The sequence below is a fragment of the Leptonychotes weddellii genome, unplaced genomic scaffold (genome assembly GCF_054177405.1).
Source record: "Leptonychotes weddellii isolate Sample4059 unplaced genomic scaffold, ASM5417740v2 HiC_scaffold_25, whole genome shotgun sequence".
NCBI classification, from domain to species: domain Eukaryota; kingdom Metazoa; phylum Chordata; class Mammalia; order Carnivora; family Phocidae; genus Leptonychotes; species Leptonychotes weddellii.
Window position 1 is genome coordinate 24,896 of NW_027841175.1, and position 11,714 is coordinate 36,609.

Here is an 11,714-nt window from a genome sequence, read left to right on the forward strand (position 1 = left end):
CGCTTAACCAACTGAGCCACCCAGGCGCCCTGTTTTTTTTTTTAAGGTTTTATTTATTTATTTGACAGGGAGAGACACAGCGAGAGAGGAAACACAAGCAGGGGGAGCGGGAGAGGGAGAAGCAGGCTTCTGCCGAGCAGGGAGCCTGATGCGGGGCTCGATCCCAGGACCTTGGGATCATGACCTGAGCCAAAGGCAGACGCTTAACGACTGAGCCACCCAGGTGCCCCTGCAGAGACAATTTTAAATAAATGTCCAGTGTAAACATGTTTTTAAACTAAGGGTCTAAGAAAGTGAATTGCTATGGTAATTAAATTAAAATGTAACTTAAAATAAAATTTAAAAGAAATCTATCATTAATATGAAGCCAAGCAGAAGATATTAATAGCAGCTTTAGTTAGGTGTGTGTTCAGTTCAGAAAGATTGACCAAGCAATGCCATTGATCCTATCCTTCTCTTTGATTTTATAAAAGATTGGTAGGGACTACGTTAGCAGGCATCTTCCTTGATTGCTTTATAATAAGAATATTTCTCAATCTGTCGTCATCCTGTTTGGTTATATTTAGTACATATAAGTGACCAGAAGCTAAAAGATGCCTGGGTTTCAAGGCAGTATTCGGGACTATTTAACTGTATTAATCTTAGTTGACATCTTTTGCTTATTAGTTTGCCAATTTTCAAAATACTTTTTCCAGTGGAATCTTAACGTATGTATTCTTGTGTTTAAATCTTCTAAGGATTTATTAGTAATTTGCCTCTCAGATAGCTATGTAAAATAAGGTATTAAGCAACAATTACTTCATATTTTATCTTTTAAAGCTATATAATACAAAAACACTGTGTATTTAGAAGTAAATATAAAATCTATTAATATGTGGGTGAGTGGGTGTTGCTCTTAAAAGATCAATAGATCGTGTTGTATAACCTGAACAAAAATGCACCACTGTTGGCCTTTGGGTCACTTTTTATCTGATTTTTTTAGAAAAAGTATGTGAGCTTTAGCATCAGTGCTCTAGTATTTTCAGTGTAAAAAAAAGCCAGCAGTTGCTCTTCTTGATCCTTCTGTTGACATGTTCTTGGGGAAGTGTCTAATTAATTTGAGTAGTTTACCACAAGTTTATTAATTTGGAAAACTGAAGATAAGAATACTAGCTCCTTAGGGAATAAATGGCTGCCCTGCTGGTTAAAGCCTCAGGCCCCTGTCTGGAGATAGCTTCTTATGTAACTCTTCATTCATGCCTTACTGCTCCTAAGAAATTGGCCATGTTGGTCTGCCGGCTTCCACCAGTTCAGTTTTTTAGACTGTGTTTCTCCTTCCCAGTTTTTTTACTTCACTTCCTCCCAAGACTCTAAAACAGAGCATACAAGATGCTTTTTGATCCTAAGTATTTTTTTTAATTGTTTGATACTACTGGGAAGCAGAAGAGAATTATGCTTTTCTCTGTCCACCCTCTTACTCCTCCTCTACCCCCTAAGTGGGGGTGGAGGGTATAGTACAAAAGTTGACTTTACTCAGAAATTTGTGAAGTTGTTCCTTTGCTTACTTTATATAAATACCCTCTCCACCTCCCAACCCCCCCCCCAGTTGTTTAAAGATATTCTACTTTTTCTTAGATGTTCCCAAGGAAGAATTTTTAGTTCATTTTTAGCAATCAGTTTGGTGGTTATTCCCAGGGAGCTAGCTATTCTTCTGAATTATTCAGTAATTATTCTGTTCCTGAATGAGGAAAATCTCCTTGGCTCACAGAGGTTTCCTTCCTGGTTAGACTTACTCCCTGACCTGTCAGTCACCTCCTTTCCTTTCTGTGGTTGTGGCTCAGCATGTCTCAGAAATGGATTCTCTATCTTAGGTTTTTCTTGCAGCAAACTCACCAGACTGGCTGGATTCCCTTTTGGTTAACTTCGGTGTCTTCCGGTATCTTAAGCCAAGTCTTGGCCTACTCTAATGAGGGGAGCTGCTAACCATCCTTCAGCATTATCCTGCCCATTTTCAAGGCTGCGTTGTAACAAACATATATGTATCATAAATGCCTGTGGTTGTATATTTTGGTTTTGTTGTTTTATAAATTAATCACCTGTGACTTTTAGATTCTTTGGTGTTTCTCTCCAGTAGTCACCCAACCCTTGTTAATAAATTATTCCTGTACATAGCTATATATAGTCTTTCCTTTTTCTTTCTGTAGGGGTTTCTATAAAAATATTCATGGATATGGGGCACCTATGTGGCTCAGTTGGTTAAGTGTCTGACTCTTGATTTCGGCTCAGGTCATGATCTCAGGGTCGTGAGATTGAGCTCTGGGTGGGGCTCTATGCTCCATGGGGAGTTTGTTTGAGATTCTCTCTCTCTCCCTCTGCCCCGCTCACATGTGCGCGTGCGCTCTCTCTCTCCCTCAAATAAATAAATAAATCTTAAAAATATATATATATATGCATGCACACGGATAGAAAAAATACATAAAAATCAAAATAGTTCTTTAAGGGGGTGCCTGAGTGGCTCACTTGGTTAAGCATCCAACTCTTGATCTCAGCTCTGGTCTTGATCTCAGGGTTGTGAGTTCAAGCCCCTCGTTGCGCTGCACACTGGGTGTGGAGCCTATTTAAAAAAAATTTTTTTTGTTAGGATATAGGATCATAGGTATCTGCATTCATACTTATTTTTAATATTTTTAAAAAAACAAGTAATGGGGCACCTGGCTGGCTCAGTCAGAAGAGCACGTGACTCTTGATCTCAGGGTTGTAAATTTGAGCTCCACGTTGGGTGTAGAGATTACTTAAAAATAAAATAAAATAAATATATAAATAAAAATAACAGTTCATCAAATGATATGCCTAAAGTAAATGCTAAATGATCTAGTTTTTTGTGCAACTGCATAAAGTCAGGTTATTAAATTCAAGAAACCACTGAAATTAAAGTTAGTATCATTCGATAATTCTTAACCTTAAAAATTAGTTACAAACATCTGTTATTACAAGGCAAAATTAGTGGAGTGGAATTAGGAAGAAACCAGACCTGTTCGGTTTTACACTTTAATGATGTAGAAATGTGTCTAAACATCTTAGAGGACAGTAATCAAAATTGCTTTTTGAAAAGTTGGGCCTGTCTTCAAAAAGGAATTTTCCAAAGTTAACTAGATTTTTTAAAAACTCAAAAAACAAAAACCAAACTACTAAATGTTGCTTTTAAATGTACCTAAATACTCTGGAATCTTGGGTTTGGGAAAACCTGTTGTGCTATTAGGTTGACTGTTATACTTTATGGTAGGGAACAGTTTTTTAAGACCTGTAATAAAGAAGTGCATTATGATTGCCTCACTCTTTCATATCCAATTCAGTATTTTTTTCTGAAATAGTGATCTAAATAAAACTAGACGTTCCACATTCAATATCGTTAACATTGTATTTTTTTTTGCATTGTTGGATATTTTTAATTAAATGGAGGTCATTTATAGCAGCTTATGAGATTTATATCAGTGATTTTTGTTTGAGAGAAACTCTTGAACCATTGCGTGTTTTGATCAAGAAGTAGGAACACCGTCACCTTTTCATAAATTATTTTAGGTAAATTTAAAATTTCATCCTAGATGTTTCCCTCTGCCCAGCACACTTTCCTTTATCACCACTCCCGTGATGCTTGTTAACAGAAGCAAATTAATTTTAGTATTAGCTTAAGCAAAATACGATTAGGAAGCCCAGTCTGCTGAGGAAGTAGCCATATATATTTCAGAGCTAAATACAAATAATTTCTAAGTTACATGTTGTTTTGGATAGTCCATGTTACATCTCTGCTTTATTAGGAAGGATAATTATGATTCAGATGCTCTAATTTTAACCTTGACTGACATCATTGCAGTTCAAGACATTTAACTAGAATTTATTAGATAGGGGTATCTCTAAGATTGTGTTATCACATATATTACTGCTGACTGGTTTTATACTGCTGATGAAACAGCTGCAATGATTATTTTGTTCTTGTAGATTTTGTAAATGAAGATAGAATATAAAAGTCCCAGGAAACTCACCATATGTATTTTTAAACCAATACAAATGAAAACTATGTTGGCCTGTAGCAATCTAAAGTGTATTCTTGTATTTATAGTATTCATCAAAGTATTAAGCGTGCATTTGTTAAAAGTTCTGCATTCTGTTCATGTCTGAGTTGAAAGCCTAATTAATGTAAATGTGCCTTTTTGTGCATGGTATTCATGGTTATGTCATGAAGATATTTTTATACTGGATAAGATAATAACCAGTGCTTATTGAAAGTCTATAATGGGTGAGGCACTTTATGTATAATTTAGAATTTCATTTAAGTCTTATAAAAGGTGTGTCAACTAATCATTATCTCCATTTTGTTATGAGGATGTTGAAGTTCAAAGAAGTTCAGAATCTTGCTTACATCATGTAAGCAGGTTAGTGGAGGTTAATTGGATTTGAATCCAGGTCTGACTCCAGTGCTCATGTGTGCCGTATTTTTTCTTCATAATATGTCCATTCTGTGGACTGTACAAGTCCTAAAAAGTTAACCTCCTTTTCCGCAAACTTGATGAAAATCTAGATTTACTAATAGACAAATTTGGGATACCCTTTACTCTTGTGAGATGATTCATCTCATGTTCTTTAAATGACCCAACATGACATTAAAAATATTATTTGCTTTCCCATAGTTCAGTTTGTCACTCAACATTTACGAGTACCTGCGTTGTGAGATTTTATCAAGTGAGGCAAACCTGGGTTTTGGCCCTGTGTATTCAGCACATACTTCATGAACGCCTGTTTTATGCCAGGTTCTAAGTGTTAGAGATGTCAGTGGCTGGCAAAAGCAGACACAGTATACCTGGAGCTAGTATACCTGGGTTTCAAGTCTTGGTTCCACTTTTACCTCTTAATAACTGTATGACCTTAGGTTCTTAGCCCTCGTAAGTCTCTCTTTCTTCACCTGAAAGAAGGAAAGAATTATAGCACCTTTCTTAGGGTCATTGTGAGGATTAATTGAGATCACATATGTTCGTAGTGTTGGTATCAGGCATGTAATGAAACAATAAGCGTTACTTTTTAATATCCTTTTTAAAATAGCAATTGAACTATGAACAAATTTCTTTTAAAAAAATAACAAGCTTCATTAGTATTATTAGCTTCAGTCTGGGATGGTAGTCATCTTTTCTTACTTGCAAAGTCTCAGTAAGTGTTTCATTTGCTCTGCACACAGCCATATACATTTTAGAAATATAGTACACTGTATTTTTATTTTTCGTATTTTATTTTTTTTATTTTTCGTATTTTAAAGACAGCGCTAGAGGCATTGCATGGGATAATTCCAAATACAAGAGTATGTATGTTTGGCTTGTGGCAAGTAAACTATTTTTTTATTACTTCTCTTTTGAAAAAGAAGATTAAGAGTCACTTTGATTTATTCTGTAAAGCAATGAGAATAATGAGAATTTCTGTGAGAAGAATTTTAAGGAAGAAATTCTTCATTGACTGCAAAGAAAAATATGACAACATCACTCTGACTTATGGTTGGCATTTTGTATGATTTCTTGAGTCTTTTTTAATGGAAAGTATTTCTAAATATTTTAAGAAATGGGAAAATTGAAAATGATATTTTCTGCATACTTAACAACACAGTATTTATGCACTTGGCTATGTAAATCCAAATGCAACTAACTGAATTTAAAAAGGTACATGTATAAAGAGTTATACAAGAGTAATTAATCTAGTCAGATATCCTTCTAGATTATTAAATTGTTGTAGAATATTATGATCTATCAAGAGTGTGAGGATGAGTTAAATGCATCCACCTATGATTTCTTTTAGAGACATACATTAAAATGAATGACAGATTTCTTTAAGTAGTAGTTTCCATTGGTAATAATTTGTTACGACAGTTAAATTCTCTTTTTGTGAATTCATGCAAAAACTTACACTACCTCTTAGGAGATTTGTTCAGTGATATCTCCTGTAAAAAGATATGTCAGGGCTATTTTCATTATCTGTAATGAAATCTTGTTAGAGAAAATCTTGCTTTGACATTAAATCATTCTCATTTTTTTCATTACCAAAGTCCAAATGCCAAGGAAAAGTCAACTCACAAGCTGGAGAGGTATGTAAACAGTTCAATTACAGTGAACTGTTCTGAAGTAGATTTTACTATATTTTTCCATTTTCATAGTTCCTTTAAAGCCTGATTAAGCCATGTTAAAGCACATAAGAGATAATTTGATGTTTTATTAGAAACATTTTTCCCATTATACATAAAAGAAGACTGTGTGGTTAATATGGAATTTTGGTTTGTTTTTTTATGTGGATTTTTTAAAGGACTTTTTTGTATAATAGATTTTAAAATATTTCCTTTAGTATTTGCAGCCAACTTTTGCATTACCTTTGATTTTGTAAGTCAGAGTTCTGAGAATGAATATTAGTTTTGCTGCTAATTTATTCTAAGTTTTTAACGTGTAAGCAAACTTTTGGCATATATGCTAATTTATGTAACCTCAGTTAGGATTTAAATTTATTAAGATTAAGATTTAGTTACCTGTTTTAATGGTTAGATTTTAAAGGAGCAAATTTAAGATATAATTTATTCTTAGAAGCTAAAGAAAATGAGAGGCGTAGAAATTATTTAGCTGCTCTTTGGGAGGGAAGAAATGCACTCACATTTAGAGCTAAGTTTCTGCATTATTTCATTGAGAAGCCAAAATAAAACAATTACAACTTCCTATTTAGCATGAGGTTAAAGAAATTAACACAACTCAGTGAGTTTGAGATTTGCATCAAAATAGGTATTGAAAAGAATAAAGTTCTTTCATAAGAATAATGTTTAGTGATGCTCATTTAATATTTTTGAGCTTGAAAAATGGATTCATAGGATGGTTCTGAAAATGAACTCCTTTATTATTTTGATACCACATAAGCTGTTAAGGCTAAGTTATCCATGCTGTGTTGGAGCTCAGCCTGCAAAGAAATGAATTTACTGATTTTTGTCACTTGCAAGACCAGCGAGGGTTACTGTAGCCTGCCAGTTGACTACATCAATGCATAGTACTGTGTGAAATCATCAAGTGGTACTCTTTGTTTTGAAAGTGATACATGTAACTTTTTATTGTAACTATTAATACAAGCAAAGAAGCTAGTAGTGCTTTTATTTATTTTATTGTCATTACGCAGTTTTCTAGGAATGTTCAGCAATATGTCAATTCAGCTATAATTCTAGTATGAAATACAGGAACTATGAATAAGCTTTTGGTGCCTGCCATTAAAATTAAATCAATAACTTTAATACCTTCTTACAATTACATTTGGTTTCACTATAGCTCTTAGTACATCTGCACATTTCTTTTGCTCTCAGTAGTTAATTTTTACCAGTTCAGTTTCTTTGTAGTTTTATAGAAAAGATTTTAAATCTTATAGCCCCTTAACATATTTTATTACCATTTACTTAAATGAATCATAGATAATGTACATGCTTGTTCATTGTGCAAGTACCCAAGACATTCTGATTGAAAGACAGCTTCAGGAGAAATAAACAAATAGCAAAAGCATTCAGTTTTTATTTACAATATGTAGAACATCATTGTTTTCATTATAAGAGTCTGATCAGCAGGAACACCCTTGAGAAGGACATCTTTAGCGATAGAATTTACATACCGTTAGCTCACAGTAATTGATTAGCAGCAGGGCTCTGAGTACGGAGCTGGCCCGGCACACGTTATTCGGGATGCCTTTGATGCTGTGGTTTTCCGAAGCTTGCTGGCTGCATGCTTGTTGCCTTTGTTCATGACACAGGTAATTACTTGATAAAATGAAGTGCATCGCTGTGAACAATTGACCCTTTGGAACAATCCAGGCTGGTCAGCAGTCTAAAACCACACTTTAAGGCCATCATTATAGCCTCAAACTTAAGAGTTTCCAGGGTACAGACAAAGGTGTTGTCTTCCTTTAGTACAAGTCGAGTGCCATTTTCAGACTTTATGAAGTATTTAAATTGAATGATATTTGATGATATTGAAAACTCCTCTGGAAATCCATCCAGCCTGCTTTTGGACACCAGAACAATGCGAGATTTGATTTTTGATATGAAATCAGGAGCATTACAGAAAATTCTCAGTCCTTGTGAGCGATCATGGTTATCTGTTATTTCCAAGAAAGTAGTCTCTCTGGGTGTTAGCTGTTCTTTTTCCCACCTGGATTTCACTTCCTCCGCCAGTCCCTTGAGCTGAAAGAATTCTGCTTCTTGTGCAAGAAGTTGATTTTCTCGAAACCCTTCGGGCAGTAGAAGTTCTCCATTTCGTAGGAAGTTTAGGACATGCCTGAAGAGGAGTCCATCCCTGTCTATGAAATAATGACCATCAGCATCAAACGGGCAGAGGATTTTTCCATTTACTATACCTTCAAGGAAAGTGTCTGGGTACTTGGTCAGTGTTTGTTTTTGAGTAATGTATAAATATCCACCAACGTTGAGGGTCATCAGTGTGGATTTGCAGTTCTTTCCTCGGTCAGCATCTTCCAAGCTGTTGTGTTTCCCTTCATACTCCTTTTCTTTTTCTCTTCTGTTTATTTTACGCTCCATTTTTGAAAATGCTATTTCAGCCTGTTCTTCTTGGCTTTGAGATTTTTAAAAAAGAAACACTACCACACAAGCACGCCTTTATTCAGCCCCAGCCTGGTGATGGAATGGAAATGCGGGCAGCGCCGCCTGCGCTGTCAGCTCCGTTTTGCAGTAGGTGGCGTATCAGCTATGTGTGCGGGAGCTTTCTGGAGTAAGACAGGGGAAAAAAAAAAAAGATAATTTGCATTTAACTGTATGGGGGAAGGAATTTGTTGTTTAAAGATTTTCATGTATATTCTTTGAAATAATAAAAGTTACTCAGAATAAACTGAATTTCCTCTTAGCAGTTAAGCAATTACAAACATTTAATTCTCCAGCTGAGTTTGAGTGTGTTTCCATTTCTAAATGTCTTTAAAGTTATTGCTCAATCAGGCAAGCTTAATATTGAATAATATTGTTAACTTTTGGAGAGTAATGTATATTGAATTAGTATCATCTTTTAAAGTAAATCATAAACAGGAAATCTAAAGAGAACGGAAGTAGGTGTATAGAATCTTTTCTCCTATAAAAAGTCACATATTTCACAGTGGTGTAGTCATTTTAGAGACCCAAGTGAGAATATTTAAACCTGTTATTTGTGATATTGTACTTGAATTTAATTGAATTTGCATGTAATTCTGATTTGGGGATTTTAGGCATGTGAGAAGAAATTTTCTTAAAGCCCTTTAACAGAAGAGTCTATTAATTAATGTGTTAATTAATTAGTTTATTTATTTATTTATTACCCTAAAGGGAAAACATCAGATATACAGGCTTTGCAGTAATCATTTACATTTCTTTTTGGTTAAGATTTCCTATGGAAAATTCATAAGCTTCTTTTGCCCTAAAGCTGCTCCAGTGCTGAACAAAGACTTGGGCTGCTGTAGGAAATACTGTAACTGCGTGTGTACGCGTGTGCACGTGCATGTGTGCGTGCGTGCGTGCTTTCACACACGTGCATGTGTTTCAGAAGATAAAAGATTCAGAATACCTTCTATAAAACAGTGTCATGGTAAATTTCACTGTTTGTTTTTTTTTTCATTATTGTTGGTCTCTCCCCCGCCCTTCCCCGCCCAGTGTTCACAAAAGGCAAGAGAAAGGGCCAAAGACAGCTTTTTTTTTTTTTTTTTTTAACTTGGGAACTGGAACAGTGTTGAGTCTGGTGTTTTTCCCATTTCTTTCTTTTTTTTTTCCTTTCCTCCTTCCCTTGTAACTTGCCTTCCAAAGCATTTTAGAGATCTGAGCTTTTATTTCTAGAGTTTAAAGGCCCAGTGGTAAGAAATGTGAACATTTTCCCCTGTACACTATTATTTGACTGGTCTATCTGCTAAATTATTCTGAGGAACTACATTATTATCAGAATTAAATTAGATTTAATATTAAATTGACTTCTATTACATTAAAGGTATTTTTAAATTATTCAACTGTATGTTGGTGGAAATAATGGAGCAGTCTTCTAAAAATGCTTATTACCTTGTATTTTCTGTAAACAATGTTAGATTTTCTTCAGATATAAAAAATGATATCCTTAATTATAGCAGGTAATATCTTGATCATTGAGATTATCAAAAGTCCATTGAAATTAAACTAGAAATCTAATGCATAAACATTTTTAGAGCTGAGTTTTTGCTTAGAAACCATAAAATTCAACCTCCTCATTTTACCAAAAATAAAATTACACTCTAGAGAGTTTTTATTTAGTGTTTTATCTAGAACTTTACAGCTTGTTAATGGTAAGCCAGCACTTGAACTAAACCTTCCTCTCAGTCCTGTATCTTTTAAGAAGAGTTTACTCTTATATTCGGTTTCTCTTTTTTTAAGATTTTATTTTATTCGTCAGAGAGCAAGCACAAGCAAGGGGAGCAGCAGGCAGAGGGAGAGGGAGAAGCAGGCTCCCCACTGAGCAAAGAGCCTGACAGGATCATGACCTGAGCCAAAGGCAGACACTTAACCCACTGAGCCACCCAGGAGCCCCATATTCTAACAGTTTCATGTGTGTGTTGATTGTGTTGTTTTGGATTCAGGTCTTTTTCTATGGATCAGACTTAAATATTGAATATATTTTTTTGGTACAACTTTGGAAGTGCATGGGGTTCATATGTTTATAGCCACTGCACCACGTTATAAGCAGAATCAACAAAGGCATAATAATTTCATTGATAGGCCTAGTCCTCTTTAAATGAACTTATGAACATCAGAATCAATAGAACATAACTATTATAGTGATGGAACCCAGGTTTTGTGTGTTTAAATCAAGTGATGTAGTAGAATACCATGTAATACTAGGCCTTCCTTACGTCCTGTTTGGCCCGTTTGTAGAAGCCGTCATGGGGAAATAAAGCTAGTGCTGCCAGAAGATGGGCTTTCCCAGGATGGGAAGGTGAGGCAGAGCTGCTGCAGGTTGGACTGCTGCCTCTACAGTCATCAGTCCCAGGCTGCCTTACACTTGCTAACTCTCTTCTGGCTTCTGCTCCCTGATTTTTATTCTTTGTTTCTGCTGGCTTGCCTTGACAGACTCTGAACCACCCGTGTGTGCCCCTGACCCTTGTTTCTCACTCTAGACTTCACTCTGGTGTTCTTGGTTTCTGCACACCTGACATGTATGATTCGTTTGCCACCCCCATGGCCAGGCAACAAGAGTGTAACAGAGGCTTTGTCTTAGTGCCTGACTAGAAGTTGATAGGAATCCATTGCACTTTTCTTTTGTGTCCTGCTGCCCCCAACTTGCAGTCTTAGAAAAAGAAGAATGGCTCCGGTAGGCCTCACTTTATCCCCGTTACTCCACATCATCCCCTTTAAAGTAACATGATTCCATCTTACAGAAGTGGCAGGGGCTTGTTATCACTGCTGCCTGTTGTGGTACACCTGCCCCTTACAAGAAAGCCATGTTGTTTCTTTTTTTTCTTTTTTTAAAGATTTTATTTATTTTTTTGACAGAGAGAGACATAGCGAGAGCAAGAACACAAGCAGGGGGAGTGGGAGAGGGAGAAGCAGGCTTCCCGCAGAGCAGAGAGCCCGATGTGGGACTCGATCCCAGGACCCTGGGATCATGACCTGAGCCAAAGGCAGATGCTTAACGACTGAGCCACCCAGGCGTCCGCCACGTTGTTTCTTTATTCTGTTCTATTCT

The 11,714-nt window shown here is 35.8% G+C and overlaps 1 protein-coding gene across 1 annotated transcript; it reads right to left on the reverse strand.

The window, feature by feature from the left end:
- Nucleotides 1-7,049: 7,049 nt before the first annotated feature.
- On the reverse strand, nucleotides 7,050-8,748 carry KCTD4 (potassium channel tetramerization domain containing 4). Its single transcript, XM_006736217.2, has one exon. It carries the CDS (start codon nucleotides 8,564-8,566, stop codon nucleotides 7,787-7,789), a length of 780 nt encoding a protein of 259 aa, XP_006736280.1. The 5' UTR covers nucleotides 8,567-8,748; the 3' UTR covers nucleotides 7,050-7,786.
- Between the last annotated feature and the right edge of the window lie 2,966 nt (nucleotides 8,749-11,714).